At 43.9% G+C, this 19,224-nt stretch overlaps 2 protein-coding genes across 9 annotated transcripts in view; one reads left to right on the top strand and one right to left on the bottom strand.

The window, feature by feature from the left end:
• The window catches only part of LOC110489684 (high affinity cAMP-specific 3',5'-cyclic phosphodiesterase 7A), a 28,435-nt gene extending 19,503 nt beyond the window's left edge, over positions 1–8,932 (top strand). For all 4 annotated transcript variants that reach the window (XM_036943860.1, XM_036943862.1, XM_036943861.1 and 1 more), the window contains 9 exons: positions 1,997–2,190; positions 2,311–2,374; positions 2,690–2,886; positions 3,121–3,252; positions 6,283–6,374; positions 6,495–6,639; positions 6,772–6,868; positions 6,950–7,030; positions 7,144–8,932. In XM_036943860.1, coding sequence (XP_036799755.1) covers positions 1,997–2,190; positions 2,311–2,374; positions 2,690–2,886; positions 3,121–3,252; positions 6,283–6,374; positions 6,495–6,639; positions 6,772–6,868; positions 6,950–7,030; positions 7,144–7,457 — 1,316 coding nt within the window. In that variant the 3' untranslated portion in view covers positions 7,458–8,932. The remainder of the gene's footprint in view (positions 1–1,996; positions 2,191–2,310; positions 2,375–2,689; positions 2,887–3,120; positions 3,253–6,282; positions 6,375–6,494; positions 6,640–6,771; positions 6,869–6,949; positions 7,031–7,143) is intronic.
• Positions 8,933–9,323: 391 nt separating this feature from the next.
• On the bottom strand, positions 9,324–18,978 carry LOC110489686 (mitochondrial fission regulator 1). 5 transcript variants are annotated; one of them, XR_005036051.1, is made up of 8 exons: positions 18,876–18,978; positions 13,476–13,577; positions 12,037–12,170; positions 11,661–11,881; positions 11,066–11,273; positions 10,795–10,944; positions 10,587–10,644; positions 9,324–10,473 (listed from the first exon to the last, which is right to left on the bottom strand). XR_005036051.1 is itself a non-coding variant. In XM_021562453.2 (6 exons), the coding sequence occupies exons 4-6, from the start codon at positions 11,857–11,859 to the stop codon at positions 10,896–10,898; spliced, it is 456 nt and encodes a 151-aa protein (XP_021418128.1). In that variant the 5' UTR covers positions 11,860–11,881; positions 12,037–12,170; positions 13,476–13,577; positions 18,876–18,978; the 3' UTR covers positions 9,324–10,895. The 5 variants fall into 5 exon arrangements, 2 of the variants coding, with proteins under 2 accessions (XP_021418128.1, XP_036799758.1); XR_005036052.1 differs by having other exon boundaries at positions 11,698–11,881; XR_002468612.2 differs by having other exon boundaries at positions 10,587–10,944.
• Positions 18,979–19,224: the final 246 nt, after the last annotated feature.

Raw genomic sequence — 19,224 nt, 5'->3', positions numbered from 1 at the left:
ATTGATTTAATTTGTATTGCTTTCATCAGTGTTCTTATTGCTTTCGTCAGTCTTCTTATTGCTTTCGTCAGTCTTCTTATTGGTTTCGTCAGTCTTATTGGTTTCGTCAGTCTTCTTATTGGTATCAAATCAAAGTTTATTTGTCATGTGCGCCGAATACAACAGGTGTAGTCTTACAGTGAAATTCTTACGTGGGGGAAAAAAAACACATGGCACAATTGGTTAGGCGCCATTTCACAATTCATCAGTATTCTTATTGGTTTCATCAGCGTTCTCATTCACGTATTGAACTTTTTGGACATTTGGATAGCTCTTTGTCTCAATTATAAGTCCACCCAAACATCCGTGCAACATTCCTGATTTAAGATTTGGAGCAGATGTCTGTGACTAGTGCCTGGGGATTATCAAGCAGAGTACATTACTAAATTATTAGATAGACCTCTACTGTGTAAACCAGACACGCCATGTCATCCCCCTGTTTCTGTTGAATCTATCCTCTGTTGTAAACCTTGTACTGCAAGGGGTCCTCGGCCATATCCGTGTTTTTGACGACAAACATTTTATGACCATTACTAACGGATAACAAACAAAAAATGGCAATGGAATAGTTGAGGGTGTAATATAATATTAATCCACAATTCATGTTCTTACCCCTTGGTAACATTGGCCTGGGAGGCTCACAGGGATATTGGTATCCACTGTACGCCATACATTTTTCAACTTTAAGGCCCAGTTTAGTCTGAGGTTGGAATAATACTGAAAATCGATGCCCTTTGTGTGAGACCTGTTTGCTTGAAGTTTCAGCCGTTTTGGCCTGCCTGGTGACATCATAGGTGGTACATTAGAAAGAGTCCTAAACAGGAGGTTGGTGACACCTTAATTGGGGAGGATGGGCTCGTGGTAATCGCTGGAGTGGGAATAGGTGGAATGGTATCAAACACATAGTTTCCATATGTTCCAGCCATTATTTTGAGCCGTCCTTCCCTCCGCATCCTCCACTGCTGCTAGTTTTCAGTTCTCTCCTCCTCACTCCGACCACTCCCAGACAGTCCTAGCAAAATTCTTGCTTGAGAAATTGTACTTCGCTAAGAAGGTGTTTTGTTTATTTCTTACCATTTTGTCATTTAAAACAGTCACAGTAAGGTACTATTTGTTTTTGGCAATGCACTAATTTTAAGCTTTAAAACTGCAAAATGTTCTTTGTCTCGTGACAAAATGTGTAGAATTGCAGGACATTTGCTTGAAAACGGCACATTTTTCTCTGATGCCAAGAGGTGGATCTTTAAAATGTTCCTTCCCAGGGCCTGAAGGTTTGTCCGGCCATGCACTGCCAAAGTCAATCAGTGGTGGAAAAAGTAACCTTGATTTAATACTTTTACTTCTGATACTTAAGTATATTTAAAACAAAATACTTTCAAGTAGTATTTTACTGGGTGACTTTCACTTTTACTTGAGTCATTTTCTTTTAAGGTGTCATTACTTTTACTCATCTCAAATTCATTAAACAAACCAGACGGCACGATTTTATTTTTATTTACGAATAGCCAGGGGCATACATCAACACTCAGACATCATTTACAAATAGTGAGTCCGCCAGATCAGAGGAAGTAAGGATGACCCAGGGATGTTCTCCTGATAAGTGTGTGAATTAGATAATGTTCCTGTCCTGCTAAGTATTCAAAATGCAACTAGTACTTTTGGGTGTCAGGGAAAAGGTATGGAGTAAAAAGTACATTTATTTTCTTTAGGAATGTAGTGAAGTAAAAGTAGTCAAATCTAAATAAAGTACAGATACCCACAAAAATACTTTAAAGTACTACTTAAGTACTTTATACTACTGGTCAAAGTAACACTCCTTGTATTCTAGTTTTATATCACCTGAGTTATGAGGGGGTCCCTGATGAATTTGCTATAACAAAAAGGGTCCTGGACCCAAAGTTTGAGAACCACTGTTTTAAACAACTCCAATGTTCTGAATAAACCCTTGTGGTTTCAGCCTGCTCAGAATCCACCTCAGCCTCTAGTCTTATCCCTGGTCCTGGCTTCATCTCGGCTGGGCCCGTGTCTGGTAGGCGGCTCCGCAGACTGCTCAGCTTCCAGAGATACCTGCACTCGTCCCGTCTGCTCTGGGGAACAACCCACCTCAACCCCCTCCACATCCTGGATGAGGACTACATTGGACAGGCCAAGGTCTGATGCTCACGCAGACCATACGCTCTGAGCCAATCATACACTCGTATGCATACACAATTCATGTTTATGTGCATGGCTAAACACACACTTACATGTACATGTGTTTTTCTCTTGCAGTGTATGCTGGAAAGGGTCGGGAGCTGGAATTTTGACATTTTCCTCTTCGACAGATTAACGAATGGTATATTTCTAACAGATGTCCACTTTTTCTCCCAGAGCTTTACCTACATTTTTGTAATGTCCTCATCCTCACAGAATGAGTGTGACATGACTGCATAGGCCTGCTTTCAACTCATCAGACATTTATAGACAATGATGCCCTCTGGTGTTTGTTTTGCTGAATGCTGTGTAGAACTGGGATGGTGGGGACTCTTAAGTCATTCTCCATAGATTGTCATTGCCATGCTAAACTCCACCACAAAAAACACAACTACCCGCCCCTGAACACTATTCCTGACCAGCTCTTAAACTAGATCTCACATCCCTCTCCATGCAGGAAACAGCCTGGTGACGATGACCTTCCACCTCCTGAACCAGTATGGTCTGCTGGAGCTGTTTCAGCTGGACATGGTGAAGCTGTGGCGCTTCCTGGTCATGGTGCAGGAGGACTACCACAGCCTCAACCCCTACCACAACGCTGTGCATGCTGCTGATGTCACACAGGCCATGTACTGCTACCTGCGAGAACCCAAGGTAGCAGACAGATTGACCGTGCTAGTTTTCTAGAAGCACAAGCATTTCGCTACACTCGCATTAACATCTGCTAACCATGTGTATGTGACAAATAAAATTTGATTTGATTTGTACAGAAAGTATTCAGAAGTAGCTTACTGGGTGTTTGAACTGGGTTATCCCACTGAGCTAAAGCCTAGGCATTTGCTCCTGGAGCCGATAAAAATTGAGCTGACATTCCCGGTCTCTCCATAGCTGGCCAAGTCCCTGACGTCCTGTGACATCCTCCTGGGCCTGCTAGCAGCTGCTACTCATGACCTGGACCACCCGGGAGTCAACCAGCCTTTCCTCATCAAGACCAACCACTACCTGGCCAAGCTCTACAGGGTGAGAGCCCATAGCTGGAGCAGTCTACAGCTACTTTAGAAGCCATATTAGACCAGAGGGTTATACTACAAAGCAGTATCACTGAGGTGGCTAACTATTGATTTTCTGGTTAATTAAAAAGATAAACTTGGGCCTCCTGAGTTGCACAGCGATCTAAGGCACTACATCACAGTGCTGAGGCGTCACTACAGACTGGTTCGATCTCAGGCTGGTTTGATCTCACAGCCGGCCATGACCGGGAGACCCACAAGATGGCGCACAACTGGCCCAGCGTTGTCTGGGTTAGGGGAGGGTTTGGCCGGCCGGTATTTTCTTGTGTCATTGTGGCGGGCCGGTATTTTCCTGTCTCATTGTGGCGGGCCGGTATTTTCTTGTCATTGTGGCGGGCCGGGCACCTGCAAGCTGTCGTCAGTTGGAAGGTATTTTCTTGTCTCATTGTGGCGGGCCGGTATTTTCCTGTCTCATTGTGGCGGGCCGGTATTTTCCTGTCTCATTGTGGCGGGCCGGTATTTTCCTGTCTCATTGTGGCGGGCCGGTATTTTCTTGTCTCATTGTGGCGGGCCGGTATTTTCTTGTCATTGTGGCAGGCCGGGCGCCTGCAAGCTGTCGTCAGTTGGAAGGTATTTTCCTGTCTCATTGTGGCGGGCCGGTATTTTCTTGTGTCATTGTGGCGGGCCGGTATTTTCTTGTCTCATTGTAGCGAGCCGGTATTTTCTTGTGTCATTGTGGCGGGCCGGTATTTTCCTGTCTCATTGTGGCGGGCCGGTATTTTCCTGTCTCATTGTGGCGGGTCGGTATTTTCCTGTCTCATTGTGGCGGGCCGGTATTTTCTTGTCATTGTGGCGGGCCGGTATTTTCCTGTCTCATTGTGGCGGGCCGGTATTTTCCTGTCTCATTGTGGCGGGCCGGTATTTTCCTGTCTCATTGTGGTGGGCCGGTATTTTCTTGTCATTGTGGCGGGCCGGGCGCCTGCAAGCTGTCGTCAGTTGGAAGGTATTTTCCTGTCTCATTGTGGCGGGCCGGTATTTTCTTGTCTCATTGTGGCGGGCCGGTATTTTCCTGTCTCATTGTGGCGGGCCGGTATTTTCCTGTCTCATTGTGGCGGGCCGGGCGCCTGCAAGCTGTCGTCAGTTGGAAGGTATTTTCCTGTCTCATTGTGGCGGGCCGGGCGCCTGCAAGCTGTCGTCAGTTGGAAGGTATTTTCCTGTCTCATTGTGGCGGGCCGGGCGCCTGCAAGCTGTCGTCAGTTGGAAGGTATTTTCCTGTCTCATTGTGGCGGGCCGGGCGCCTGCAAGCTGTCGTCAGTTGGAAGGTATTTTCCTGTCTCATTGTGGCGGGCCGGGCGCCTGCAAGCTGTCGTCAGTTGGAAGGTATTTTCCTGTCTCATTGTGGCGGGCCGGGCGCCTGCAAGCTGTCGTCAGTTGGAAGGTATTTTCCTGTCTCATTGTGGCGGGCCGGGCGCCTGCAAGCTGTCGTCAGTTGGAAGGTATTTTCCTGTCTCATTGTGGCGGGCCGGGCGCCTGCAAGCTGTCGTCAGTTGGAAGGTATTTTCCTGTCTCATTGTGGCGGGCCGGGCGCCTGCAAGCTGTCGTCAGTTGAAGGTATTTTCCTGTCTCATTGTGGCGGGCCGGGCGCCTGCAAGCTGTCGTCAGTTGGAAGGTATTTTCCTGTCTCATTGTGGCGGGCCGGGCGCCTGCAAGCTGTCGTCAGTTGGAAGGTATTTTCCTGTCTCATTGTGGCGGGCTGGGCGCCTGCAAGCTGTCGTCAGTTGGAAGGTATTTTCCTGTCTCATTGTGGCGGGCCGGGCGCCTGCAAGCTGTCGTCAGTTGAAGGTATTTTCCTGTCTCATTGTGGCGGGCCGGGCGCCTGCAAGCTGTCGTCAGTTGAAGGTATTTCCACCATTGGTGCAGCTTGCTTCCGGGTTATGCGAGCAGTGTGTCAAGAAGCAGTGTGGCTTGGTAGGGTCGTGTTTCAGAGGACGCATGGCTCCATCTTACAGCCAGCGACAAGGCTGGAGGGGAGTTACAGCCAGCGACAAGGCTGGAGGGGAGTTACAGCCAGCGACAAGGCTGGAGGGGAGTTACAGCCAGCGACAAGGCTGGAGGGGAGTTACAGCCAGCGACAAGGCTGGAGGGGAGTTACAGCCAGCGACAAGGCTGGAGGGGAGTTACAGCCAGCGACAAGGCTGGAGGGGAGTTACAGCCAGCGACAAGGCTGGAGGGGAGTTACAGCCAGCGACAAGGCTGGAGGGGAGTTACAGCCAGCGACAAGGCTGGAGGGGAGTTACAGCCAGCGACAAGGCTGGAGGGGAGTTACAGCCAGCGACAAGGCTGGAGGGGAGTTACAGCCAGCGACAAGGCTGGAGGGGAGTTACAGCCAGCGACAAGGCTGGAGGGGAGTTACAGCCAGCGACAAGGCTGGAGGGGAGTTACAGCCAGCGACAAGGCTGGAGGGGAGTTACAGCCAGCGACAAGGCTGGAGGGGAGTTACAGCCAGCGACAAGGCTGGAGGGGAGTTACAGCCAGCGACAAGGCTGGAGGGGAGTTACAGCCAGCGACAAGGCTGGAGGGGAGTTACAGCCAGCGACAAGGCTGGAGGGGAGTTACAGCCAGCGACAAGGCTGGAGGGGAGTTACAGCCAGCGACAAGGCTGGAGGGGAGTTACAGCCAGCGACAAGGCTGGAGGGGAGTTACAGCCAGCGACAAGGGGGCATAAAGATGAATAATAAAAAGCTCATCTTAGATATCAATCAGCCCAAACCCATTACAAGCTTATCTTTCCTAAAAAATAAAATGTTATCAGAATATTTAGGACAACTTTTTGATCCTGCTTTGTAGTATAACCCTCTGGCTAATGCTACGCTGTCATGTTGGCCAAGCTCTAGAGGGGAGAACGTAAAGCAATCCAAGCTCCTGTAGCTTTAGACCTGGCTGGAGATCAATAGATGGCCATGTAATGTTGAGATCCATGATTGAATGCAGTTAGTAGCTCAAGATGACAGCATTCTCAAAATCTGTCTCTGGTCTGTAGAACTCCTCTGTTCTGGAGAACCACCACTGGCGGTCTGCAGTAGGTCTGCTCAGAGAGACTGGCCTGTTCTCCCACCTGCCTGCTGAGGAAGGGTCAGTCATGTTCTTTTTCCAGTGCCAAATGTTTCATCAATAAACATTACTCTGTTAAAGAGCAAGGTAATGAGTTGGTTGTTGTAGTATACATTTTATTTAAACTCATGAGCTCATCAGGCTGAAGATGGAGCGCCAGCTGGGATCTCTGATCCTGGCCACTGACATCAGCAGACAGAACGAGTACCTGGGGAAGTTCAGAACACACCTGAACCAGGATGACCTGTGCCTGAGCAACGCCAGCCACCGACACTTCATCCTCCAGGTCAGTTACCAGCTGGGCCATAGGTTTAGAGTTGGGCCTGGGGAAACTGTGATAACTAACCAGTAATTGTGGCTCTTAGTTGTGCATGGGGAAACTGTAGAACTGGCTGTTTTTGTCAATAACTCTTTGCAGATGGCTCTGAAGTGTGCGGACATCTGCAACCCCTGCAGACCCTGGGAGCTGAGCAAACAGTGGAGCGAGAAAGTGACTCAAGAGTTTTTTCACCAAGGTAGCCTCTCATTAATCTCTAATTTTCTCTTCACCTATCCTGTTGATTTCTGATCAGTGTGTGTTGTCTATCCATCTGTAGGAGACATTGAGAAGAAGCACAAACTTGAAGTCAGTCCACTGTGTGATAGCCAGAGAAACTCAATGGGAAACATTCAGATTGGTAAGTTATGATGGTTCCTAGGTAAGTACTAGCTACATTCCATTGATAGAACCAGAAGCTCTATTAGGCCTGCCTTTTGAACCCTGTGTGTCTCCCTGTCTTCCCTTCCCCAGGCTTCATGACGTATGTGGTGGAGCCTCTGTTTGCCGAGTGGGGTCGGTTCTCTGACACGCGTCTGTCCCAGACCATGCTGGGCCACCTGGGGCTGAACAAGGCCAGCTGGGGTGGGTTAGTACAGCAGGAGCGGCCGTCGAGCCCCGACGAGCTGGAACCTAGCAGCCCTGCCTCCGTCACCATGCCAACACCTGCCATCACTGAGTCAGAACCAGAGTCTGCCTCTGCTGTGGAACCCACAGCTGTCACCACGGCAACAGCCACAGGAGCAACTAACTCCAAAGAAATACCTCAGGGAAGGAAAGAGTCCTGACACTCCATGTTTGCCCTTACAACCCTGACCCTTAACCCCGGGCCTCACCACACTGGGTGGTGGAAGGGGCAGGGTGTGGACTTCAAACCCCACCCCCCCACCTGAACTTTAAGTTTGTTGCTTTTGCGTCCCGTCTTTGACAAACCACTGATTTTATTTAATTTTTAATTCATTTCCTTGACATGGAGAAACACCTAGATACCTCATTTGGCTACTGCTGTATTATATTATTTTTATTAGCTTGTTTTATTTATTTGTCCTCTGAAGTTTAGGCCTTACTAATTTGACACTTTTTGGTGGCAAAGTGAATCTAAGGGAATGACAGTAACTAAAGAATACACTTTTCTAGTTGAAGTGCCATTTTCAAACCAAGTTCTACAGGATGCTTTGAAAGTCATTTCAAACGTATTGAGAAGAGGCTCTCTAAAGACTGCACAGAAATGACATGGTGTGTGTTGATTTTATAACGAATCTTCTTCCTCATGTAAAAAAAGTGACATGCCCAGTCCTTTTGCTGCCTCTACGAAGACTGTTTACAGACGTCTTTGTTGTCACATCGAAATGAATCATTTCGGTTCCGCCTTCTAAGCACAGATGTGAAGAAACATTAGCGTTTGAACTGTCGCCCAACTGCTGAAGTCGAGCACAAAGCCTCCGTCTGACAGACGGACAGTCACCAGATGCCATAAAGGAAACACCACCTGTGCTCCATTGTATTCCTCTTCTCCTTGCACTCCCAAAAGACTGACGTTGGACACCACTTCTGTTCTGAAAGAATTTGGGACAGACGGAATTGTATTCTAGAATGCAATGGTATTGTAGAATAGAACCAATATGAAAAAGCATTATTGTAGACTGTAGAGCATGGGTGACCTCGATCTCTGTCACCCTGGATCCTTTCACACGCATCTCATCTGAACTCCATCACAATGCAACTCGCTCAGGGTTTTGCCAATCTCTATCCCAAGGTATAGGTTGGACTGTAGTAGTTTAGCTACCTGGTAAACATGTTTACGTCTACTGAATGGGACTCTCTCTGAATGTCTCATCATAGCCACATGCAACCTAGAGGACTGCTCTACCGATGCCTTAACTATGCACAAACTACGCTAAGTGACCAAACCAGCTTCTACTACTCATTAAGTGCATCGTATGCTTGCACTCTGATCCCCTTTGCCTTTTGTGAGTAAACTCAATCCTTTTTTTACATGGGAACATTCCATCTAATTCAGGTGGTTTTTTTCTGATTCTGTATAGACGGCACAGATGTTTTGAACAATAACGGGTGCTTTTTATTTTAGCTGATTTGTAATTTCGCTGTTAGACTGTTGATAGACTGTTTACAATTTTTTTGCAGCAGCCATTTTGGGAAGATGACTTCAGTATCAAGCCGTTTTGTAAAGGCTTTGCTGTGTTGACCTTTTTGATACATGCCTGTTGCAGTTTTTGATTAATAAACAGTTGACAAATTTCAATGATCCAATTGAACTTCAGTGTTCGGCGTCATAAACAGGGCTGTATTGAGTGATACTCAACATCGCAGCTTGAAATGTAATGAACAGAGCTGACATGACAGGCAACTCTGTTCTACATCGGTTTATGTTCAGAACGGTATGAAGGAGCTTCAGGGCTCGACTATGTAGACTGAAAGGGTCCCATGTTAGCGGAGACCGCTGCATGTCAACTCATTTGGAAATGACCTTTTTTACATAACACTTCAGTGATCGATTGTAAGAGCCCTCGGTCATTCATTGTTCAACCCCTCAAGGTCTCTGCTTGTGCACAGATTACTATAAATGTGCAAACAGTTCCTATTTACCTGAAATGTATCTTTAATTGAGAATTGGAAAAAAAACATTTCATGTACACAGTTATTGGTTTTATTCATAAATTTGATTCTAGGTTTGTCAAATGTAGATGACATTTCTCCTCACACAATCCCTATGTTTGAGTTCAGGTTTTAAATCAAGTATTATTGACAGTTGTCTATGTTCCCTTATACTCCCACCATGCAAAGGTTCAAAGCTTAGTATTTTTCCATGAAATAAAACTGGCCAATGTCTTCAATTGTTTACCATCAGTGGAACTGGTTACGGTATGAAACTAACATGAAGACATTTGTGGTTTAAAAAGAGGGATACAGCTGGTCATGGAGTAGCATTACCTCAGAATGGGCTTGTCATGGATCTGGAACTAATAAAACGTCCTCCTGCCCAGCATCGGTAAGTAATGAATAAAAAGACTGGCTAAAGACTGTAGATTAGTGTACGTTTGGTCCGGAACTTGTCCCAGTACAACTCAAAGCGAGCTAGTCTACAATTAAATCAACCATGGACGCTTTGATAAATTGGTATTGACTAGAAATACATTTAACCGACTAGGATGCAATTTACAAAAATATTAAATTGCCTATTACACAAGTGATCCCTCTTCTCTGCATACATGTCTATCCCTGGTAAGAAGTAGACAGCAAAGACCCAGTGAGGCAAAAATAAATACAACTGCCTTAAAGGGCATGCAAAATGGATGTGCATTTATAAACCGTTCAATCCCCTTTAATACATGTAGTTAACAGTTGAGGAATGTTAGGATTTTGTAGTGTTCGACTATATCCAGAACACACAAGGGTGAATCTCATTGGAATTTAGTTGTGGTACAAAAATCTACATTAAAACAAAATCTAACAACCAATCTTGGACCGTCCTAATTTAAGATCGAAGACTTTGAAACTGGCATCAGTTTAACAAAAAGGATATTTTAAATGAAAGTAAAACAAATAATTACATATGGTATGTTATCAAAGTACAAGAACTGAAGACTGAGGCAATACTGTTGGTGAGTAGGAACAGAGAGCAGATTGATTGTATATCTAGTCAAACAACGTGGCCATCCAGAGACGGGTGACAAACAGGTTGATAAGGCACTTAAGTGTCCATGGGTGTCTGGAGGTCAAACCATCTCTGGGTGCTCAGAGGAGCTTTCTCTGGCCAGTAGATTTCAACATGTGCTGCCCAAACTACAGGTCAGGTAAAAGAGACAGGAGCAAATTAGTTTCCAAACTCGCATCAAATATTAGATCAGATTACTTTATAAAATCTAAGATTTTAGTCATGCTTGTACTTCTCTTACCATGGGTGTCTCGGTGTAGTTTCACTACAGGGGCTGGGGTTTTCAGCCAGTGCTGACTCTAGAGGCCAGAGAAAGTTAAGCAAATGACAACCCAGACACACAATAGCCAGAAATGCACAGATTAAGGTTTTACAGTGTAGTTTGAAACTATAAGGCCCAAACTGGGGATTCATGGTTGATGTAATAGTAGTATCAGTGTTGCTCTTACCAGGGGAACCTCTACTTTGTCAGTCTTGGGGAATTCAGAGGCTGGGAAGTCAAACTCCTTGTTCTCATTGTCGTGGCGATAGCGATGGGCGAACTTGCGCTTCAAGGCATTAGCGATGAGAGACGCAGCATCTGTTGGCTCTCTAGCCGACTGGACAATAATACACAGGAAATAAGGAAAATCTGTTTTAGCTGGAAATTAGTCAAGTTTTCAGTTAGTAAAACAGAGTTGTGCCCATCTAATGTAGAAGTCAGACGAACATGGTGCCCACCTCTTAGCGGGGCGTAGCTTGACTTTGCCGATGTCTTTAAGCACATCCAGCATGTTGGGGACCTCTGCCTGCTTGGGCTCCTGGTCCAGCAGTGTCTGGCCATCTGTCTTATTCCAACGGTGCTCCTGGATGAGGTCAACGACCGAGAAGCTCCGCTGGAATCCCATGAGTGGAGGAGGTGGAGGGGCACCTGGGGCAGGAGGACCACCTGGGGCAGGAGAGTACTTGGTTAGACATGTATAGCTTAGACAATTATGCCATAAAGCTTCCATCTTCAGGCAGATCGGTCATTAGAGGAAAATGTAGAAGTACCGCATCTTACCCAGCAAATTTTATTTAACTAGGCAAGTCAGTTAAAATTCTTATTTACAATGGCGGCCTACCCTGGCCAAACCCCAACGAAACTGGGACAATTGTGCACCGCCCAATCACGGCCGGTTGTGAAACAGCCTGGAATCTAACTAGGGTCTGTAGTGACACCTACCACTGAGATGCAGTGCCTTAGACCGCTATGAGTTGTTTGAACTTTGTGTGTTTGTTTTGAAGATTATTTCTTTACCCTTTAGTGTGTGTTCCGGGGTTCTCTGTTCCATACCTGGTGTCTGTGCGTTCTGCTCCTGGGTCAGTACTACCTGTGCGATCTGGGCTCCGAGTTTGGCTAGCTCCATCTCTAGAGCACTGATCTTCTGGATGGCCTCATCGTTGCTGCGGGTTTGACCCTGGTGCAGGCTGGGTAATGATCTACGTCTGGGCAAAGGTTGTTGTTTGGGCTGAGGCGGGTGAGAACGGAACATGAGCAGGGACGGTGCTTCTGACCTGAATGCGACCAATGGTAAACAAGCACCATATTAGAAGAGAGGAAGATGTTATAGTTAACACATGAGCAGTGTATGGGTCAATGAACAGCTTTCTAAGGGCAGCATCACAGCTTGAGAAAGTGTGGCTGTTCCACGGCCCACTCCTCTTCTTACCTCAGTCTTCCAAATCCAAACCAGTCATTTTCATCTTCCCTGTCGATCCAGACAACATCAGCCAAAGAGGCAACCAGTCCATTCCGTCTCCCAGCACTGTTCAGGACACTACAGTCTTCAGTGTAAAGATTGAGCTGAGACACAGGGCACCCATATTAAACAATACACCTAAACATTCTCCTTACATACCAGAGGATTGGGTCAACAACAAAAAAACTCAGTCCTGTTTAGCCACACACGTGCTATTCTCATCTTATGACTTGGAAATGTATTCTGACAGACATTAGATTTTTTTTGTCAACCAAAGCCAACGGAGAGCATTCACGGTACAAGACGGCAACAAGGCTGATTCTTATGCCGTCTATCAATAGCCTGTCAAGGCTGATTCTTATGCCGTCTATCAATAGCCTGTCAAGGCTGATTCTTATGCCGTCTATCAATAGCCTGTCAAGGCTGATTCTTATGCCGTCTCTAAAAACTCAGCATAGGAAAGGTAAGAAAACAGAAGAAATAAGGACAGTGGATAGTCCTAATAAGAGGACCTTTGGTATGCTGGTATGCTACCAGAAATGTGTCAGCAGCACAAGGTTACTATTACAGGTTTCCAGGTGAACTGACCTAAAGCAGACAATGCATTCCTCACAGAAAGGAAGGACAGCTAAAGAGAGGGAGAAAGAAAAGTGTTGAAAAGAAAAACTGAATCTAAAGATTGAGAACAGGGAACTAACATGACTACCTAAATAAACTTTAAAAACAACTGTTCCTGTGACTAATGCAAAAATGTTTGTTTTTTTACCAGACTTATGTTTTATCTAAACATTCAAAAGGCCCCGTAATGCGTTTTCACCAAATTGGGGCAAATGGCAAAAACAAAAAAACTCTTTGGTCCTTTAAAAACCTTCTGAATGTAAAATAGTGTACTATAACTTGGAAAATAAATAGGGCCCTGAATGACAAAATATTGATGTTTCCAACATTAGGGCTGTTTTTCTAAAGAAGTTAAATACACTTTGTTTAATTTATTTTGCCATGACACTAATGAGTATCGCGATACTGGCATCGTCCCAGTCCTACTAATAATCCCAAACAATCAGCACGTAGGTTCATGTTTTCCATTCTGTTTAGAGTTGGAGCATCAAAACAGATGAACAAGCAGGAAACCACTCTTGATGAAAGTGACTTAACCATTAGATCAGAATACATCAGGCCAGAACGCTAAGAAAACATGACACAAGGCTTGGAGAGGACAGAGTCACTAAGCGCTGACAAAGTGATAGTTATTGAAACAATGTCACACACAGATCATACTCTGTCAAAGTATGGCAGCAGACAGTCTACAAAGAATAGTATCAATCACTTTTAGTTCTATAACATGTCATTGATCATTGGAGACTTCCGACATAGTGTGCCTGCCTTCTCTGTCGCAGATACAGTCTTACCTGAAAATGGACCCTGGGGCATGGTTTAAGTGGAAGATTGGTGGCTATTCTTCTCACAATACTCCTTGAGGACCCATACGCCTTGCCTGAAAAGCCAAAGTCCTGCCAAAAATAAACACATAGGCTTATGGTTACGTACTACAACCAAGATAATGGGTACGTCACAATTAAATCATGCCTTAAAGACAGTATAGTGAAAGAGCCATGAGGACAAGATGTGCAACGTGGAGACTTTAGTGATCCACAAATAACATATACAGTTGTGGGAAGTTTACATACACTTAGGTTGGAGTCATTAAAACACGTTATTCAACCACTCCACAAATTTCTTGTGAACAAACTATAGTTTTGGCAAGTCGGTTAGGACATCTACTTTGTGCATGACAAGTCACTTTTCCAAATGTTTTTTTACAGATTATTTCACTGCATCACAATTTCAGTGGGTCAGAAGTTGACATACACTAAATTGACTGTGCCTTTAAACAGCATGGAAAATTCCATAAAATGATGTCATGGCTTTAGAAACTTTTGATAGGCCAATTGACATAATTTGAGTCAATTGGAGGTGTACCTGTGGATGTATTTCAAGGCCTTTGTTTGATATCATGGGAATATCAAAGAAATCAACCAAGACCTCAGAAAAAAAAATTGTCGGACCCACAAGTCTGGTTCAGCCTTAGGAGCTATTTCCAAATGCCTGAAGGTACCACGTTCATCTGTACAAACAATAGTACACAAGTATAAACACCATGGGACCACGCAGCCGTCATACCGCTCAGGAAGGAGGTGCGTTCTGTCTCCTAGAGATGAACGTACTTTGGTGCGAAAAGTGCAAATCAATCCCAGAACAACAGCAAAGGACTTTGTGAAGATGCTGGAGGAAACAGGTGCAAAAGTATCTATATCCACAGTAAAACGAGTCAAATATCAACATAACCTGAAAGGCTGCTCAGCAAGGAAGAAGCCACTGCTCCAAAACCACCATTAAAAAGCCAGACTACGGTTTGCAACTGCACATGGGGACAAAGATTGTACTTTTTGGAGAAATGTCCTCTGGTCTGATGAAACAAAAATAGAACTGTTTGGCCATAATGACCATCGTTATGTTTGGAGGAAAAAGGGGGAGGCTTGCAAGCCGAAGAACACCATCCTAACCGTGAAGCACGGGGGTGGCAGCATCATGTTGTGGGGGTGCTTTGCTGCAGGAGGGACTGGTGCACTTCACAAAATAGATGGCATCATGAAGACAGAAAATGTGGATATATTGAAGCAACATCTCAAGACATCAGTCAGGAAGTTAAAGCTTGGTCGCAAATTGGTCTTCCAAATGGACAATGACCCCAAGCATACTTCCAAAGTTGTGGTAAAATGGCTTAAGGACAACAAAGTCAAGGTATTGGAGTGGCCATCACAAAGCCCTGACCTCAATCCCATAGAAAATGTGTGGGCAGAATTGAAAAAGCATGTGTGCGAGCAAGGAGGCCTACAAACCAGTTACACCAGCTCGGTCAGGAGGAATGGGCCAAAATTCACCCGACTTATTGTGGGAAGCTTGTGGAAGCCTAAATGAAACGTTTAACCCAAGTTAAACATTTTAAAGGCAATGCTATCAAATACTAATTGAGTGTATATAAACTTCTGACCCACTGGGAATGTGATGAAATAAATCCCTCTCTACTATTATTCTGACATTTCACATTCTTAAAATAAGTAGAGATCCTAACTGACCTAAGACAGGGAATTTTTACTAGGATTAAATGTCAGGAATTGTGAAAAACTGAGTTTAAATGTACTTGGGTAAGGTGTACGTAAACTTCCGACTTCAACTGTATACACGCATGACTAAGTTGGTTTGGATAAAAGCATCTGCTAAATGTTGATCTCAAGAAGCTTTAACTTTGTCTGGAGCCCCATGCTGCTTATAAATATACTGTAAAAATTTTAAAAAGCTAAAAAGTCTGATCGGTGACAGTTGAGATGACAGATATCTGGTCTGACCACGATAGGGCTGTGGCAGTCACGAAATTTCCCCAGACGGAGATTGTCAAGCAAATAAATGGTACTTGACCATTAATTAACAAATGCATTTAGCATCTCCTGGCTTCCACACATAGCCTACAAGCCACTGATGCAGACCTTTGGAACATCTACAATTTTAAAAAGTAATACATCCATTTAATATAGCCTACACTATCACAATAAGTCCATTATTTATTTTAGGCAAGTCTAAAGAAGCATGATATGAAGAAAATGTCTATTTCAGAAGAACAGAAAAGCATACACTTGAGTTGTCCTTACGCTTGGGTCCTGATCTGGCTATGCCAAATGGCTGTGGGCTACACTAGTTCCTTTAGTAGACTTACTTAGAATTCCATGGAATTATTTTCTAGTATGGAGAATAGAATTAAACGAAGCTGAATAAAATAGAAAGGATATTTTCTCCAAACGATTTGAGGGAGTGCGCACATTTGGCTATTCTGTGTTGAGCAGTTAACAAAGAAACAGGTATTCCTATATGCTTAATTTAGAGTTAATGTAACTTGTTCTACAAACATTGGGCTATACGTTTTCATTTTTAATACATTGCAAGGCTGCATGATGCGACTAATTATGATTTGAAAAATAGTCACTTAAAAAGCATGAGCTCTGCTTTGTTTTGTTTTGCGCAGGCTGTACACAACATCAGTCACTCATTCACAATTTGACAAGCACTTGATAATAGCTTGAATTTCATGGCAGCATCCCCTTTGTGTGGCTGTAATGTACCCTAAAAAATATATATCTATGCCTTTTCCAGCCAGTGGCTGTTAAGCTCCCTTCTCCCCGAGTGCTCCAAAAATCACCTCTCACTCACATGGCTCTCCATCACGTGATTGGGTCTTTCTCACAGGCTACCGACACACACATTGGGGACAACTGCACGCGTCCTTATCCAATTCCTAGGTGCATATTGAAGATATTGGAAGAACTGTCCACATTTGTTTCGTCAGCCAACAAGATGAGTAGGCCTAACGAACAACAAAATCACTATCCTATGTCAATGTACTATACCCAATAGTACAAAAGTTGACCTACTCTATTCTGTGTGAGAGAAATATTCCAAACATAGTCTGGGACAGTTGTGGGATGCAATAGAGCCCAAATTAATACAACCACTAGCATTAAAAAAAACATATCCTGCTCTAGCGACTCCTTGTGGCATGCCGGTTAGGCAGGTCATGTTTCGGAGGACGCATGACTCCATCTTCGCCTCCCCGAGCCCATTGGGGGATTGCAGCGATGAGACGAGAGAAACAATTTACAAAGTACCTTTTATAATAAAAACATTACGTGTATAATTACATTTGCAGTCACTTTTGATAATAATGTTTTACGGTAATGGAACATTTGCGCTTATAGCCTACTACCGTGTGCGCATTGCTGTGCTTATAATGTGAAGAAATAGCGTAATGGTTTAACAAGATTTTTAAGCTTAACGTTCTGATCTGTTGCGTCAGCCACTTTGCATAAAAAAAAGTTTTTTTTTTTAATGCTAGTGGTTGTATTAATTTGGGCTCTATTGCATCCCACAACTGTCCCAGACTGTCCAACTGTCCTAACCCAATTGTGCACCGTCCTATGGGACTCCCAGCCACGGCCAGTTGTGGCACAGCCAGGGAAATGAACTCGGGTCTGTAGTAACGCCTCTAGCACTGCATGCGATGCAGTGCCTTAGACCACAGCGCCACTCAGGAGACCCATAAAGGTGCATTCTTATGGTTTAAATGATCTTCCCCAAACTTGAAACTTACACGCTGTTTATGTATGCCAGTTAGGCTCTACACCCTTTGTAAAGTGGATTAATGTGCATAATTTTAATAAGTTATTTGGCCACTTTATTTGTGATACAAACCTTATCAAAACATATAGGCCTATGGGTTAGGCCACATGAGGTGTGCGATTATGAAAAATAAAAAAAATAAGGCCTTTTTTATGCTGGGCATCATTCACAAGTGATAATATATAATTTATAAGTGAGGCTAATATCACCCATCATACTATTCTTGATTTAATCTTGTCTTTACATAAACTAAACAATATATGTGTGAAATTAGTTTAGATTTAGAATGGACCATTATCATGCACCTGTCTCAAAACAGGGACAGAGGGGAAAAAAATACATGTCATCTATGCACTTAAATAGTGAATGGAGGACGCTTTTCCTGTGGTTCATTTTCATGCCAGCCAGGTAGGCTATACACCTGTTGTAAATATAAGCAATGTGCTTAATATTAGAAAACTTAATAAATATTGTAGGCCTAGCCTATAGAAAGCTGATGGGAGCCTCCTCTTTTTAAGAGGCCATCACTCTGTTTCCTCACACAATTGTATAGCCTATAGAGATGTTGCACAACATGAGCTCATGAGCTCTCATGAAGTGTTTGATTAGATTTTCAAATACATTTGCATTGATGTCAGAGTGATTAGAGGGACAATAGAGTGCTGAGTACCAGACAGTGAGCAAGTTCAGTAGGCTACTAATGACCAGCATCAGAGCTTGGAGAAACCTAATTACCATGACTAAACGCTCACAGGTCAGGGTTAGAGTCCGTTCCATATTCTTATTAAGAGTACTGACACTCACAGATCATTAGACAGAGACTCAAGCTGTCAGTCATTACAGTCAAAGGTTTTCCCATATGATAGATTTTTGCCTTCCTCCAGTTATTTTTAAGTTGTTCATTTTATCTTATCCTAGCCATCACCAGACTTCTCTTTGTATTCATAATAGTGATGACAAGTTTTATACCTGCTTTTTTAGGACCCCCTGGCTTAAAGCTCTCAAAAGGCCCCCTGGCTGAGAATAAATGAAAATGTTGATTTGACAGTGTGTGGCTACTGCTTGTCTGCAACGGCTGACATGCAATAATGTGCTTGATATGCAACACTGTACTCTAAACCTCATTGCATATCGACCAGTGCAGACTGTAGCTAGTTATTGTGTGTAGACAGACAACTTGCCAGCATCCCTGACTAACGTTAGCAAGTTGCTGCGTGTAAATAGCTAACGTGAATCCTAAACTGTCTGAAGTAACTTAACTCGCGAGGGACGAAAGACAGTAACTGTTTTTTTTTCTGTAAATATATATTGCGTGACAAACAACTTATAGTAGTTAGGTTGAGTATCTTGACACAAACCTCTATTTCCATATGTAAGCAAGCATAGTGAATGAATGGTTTGGATACCTATAACATGTTAGTTAGCTACCGGCTAAACTAACTAGCAGTAGCTAGCGAAACTTCTTCCTAACCAAGGGGTTGAGTGTTCCGTGGTGTACAGTTGGTTAACGAATTTTAGCAGTAGCAAAGGCTAAATCATAGCTACATTCGTAGATCGAATTTGATCAAATAAAAACTTACTCATGCCCTTACGACAACGTCCAATAACAGCTTTCAGTTCACCTCAAACAACCCTAAAATGTTCACTTTTAAATCTCCTTAGTCCTGGCAAAGTGAGTAGGCGGGAACATGTTTATTTCTTGACGAATGGGTTGGTAGATTTTTTTTATAAACCAATAGGCATTGAGGAATCGTTTAGGTTTGGGCGTGTACAATAACTTTATGATAATATTATTGGTTGATTATAATGAATAGCAGCACATCAACTGACCACCTGCAGTATTGTCAGAAAGGAGGCGGACCCACCGTCTTTGTCATTCGTTTTACGCCGTTAATGTAGCAAGTCTTGCATAACGTGGACAGTTGTGAA

Source organism: Oncorhynchus mykiss, chromosome 15 (assembly GCF_013265735.2).
Source record: "Oncorhynchus mykiss isolate Arlee chromosome 15, USDA_OmykA_1.1, whole genome shotgun sequence".
NCBI classification, from domain to species: Eukaryota; Metazoa; Chordata; class Actinopteri; order Salmoniformes; family Salmonidae; genus Oncorhynchus; species Oncorhynchus mykiss.
This window is presented reverse-complemented; position numbering and strand designations above follow the sequence as displayed.

Excerpts from the sequence above, each read along its gene's own strand:
- LOC110489686 (XM_036943863.1), bottom strand. The coding sequence starts at position 11,859 with ATGTTCCGTTCTCACCCGCCTCAGCCCAAACAACAACCTTTGCCCAGA. Across the intron at positions 11,274-11,660 it reads GCAGAACGCACAGACACCAG|GTGGTCCTCCTGCCCCAGGT; the intron begins GTATGGAACAGA and ends CTCCTGCCCCAG.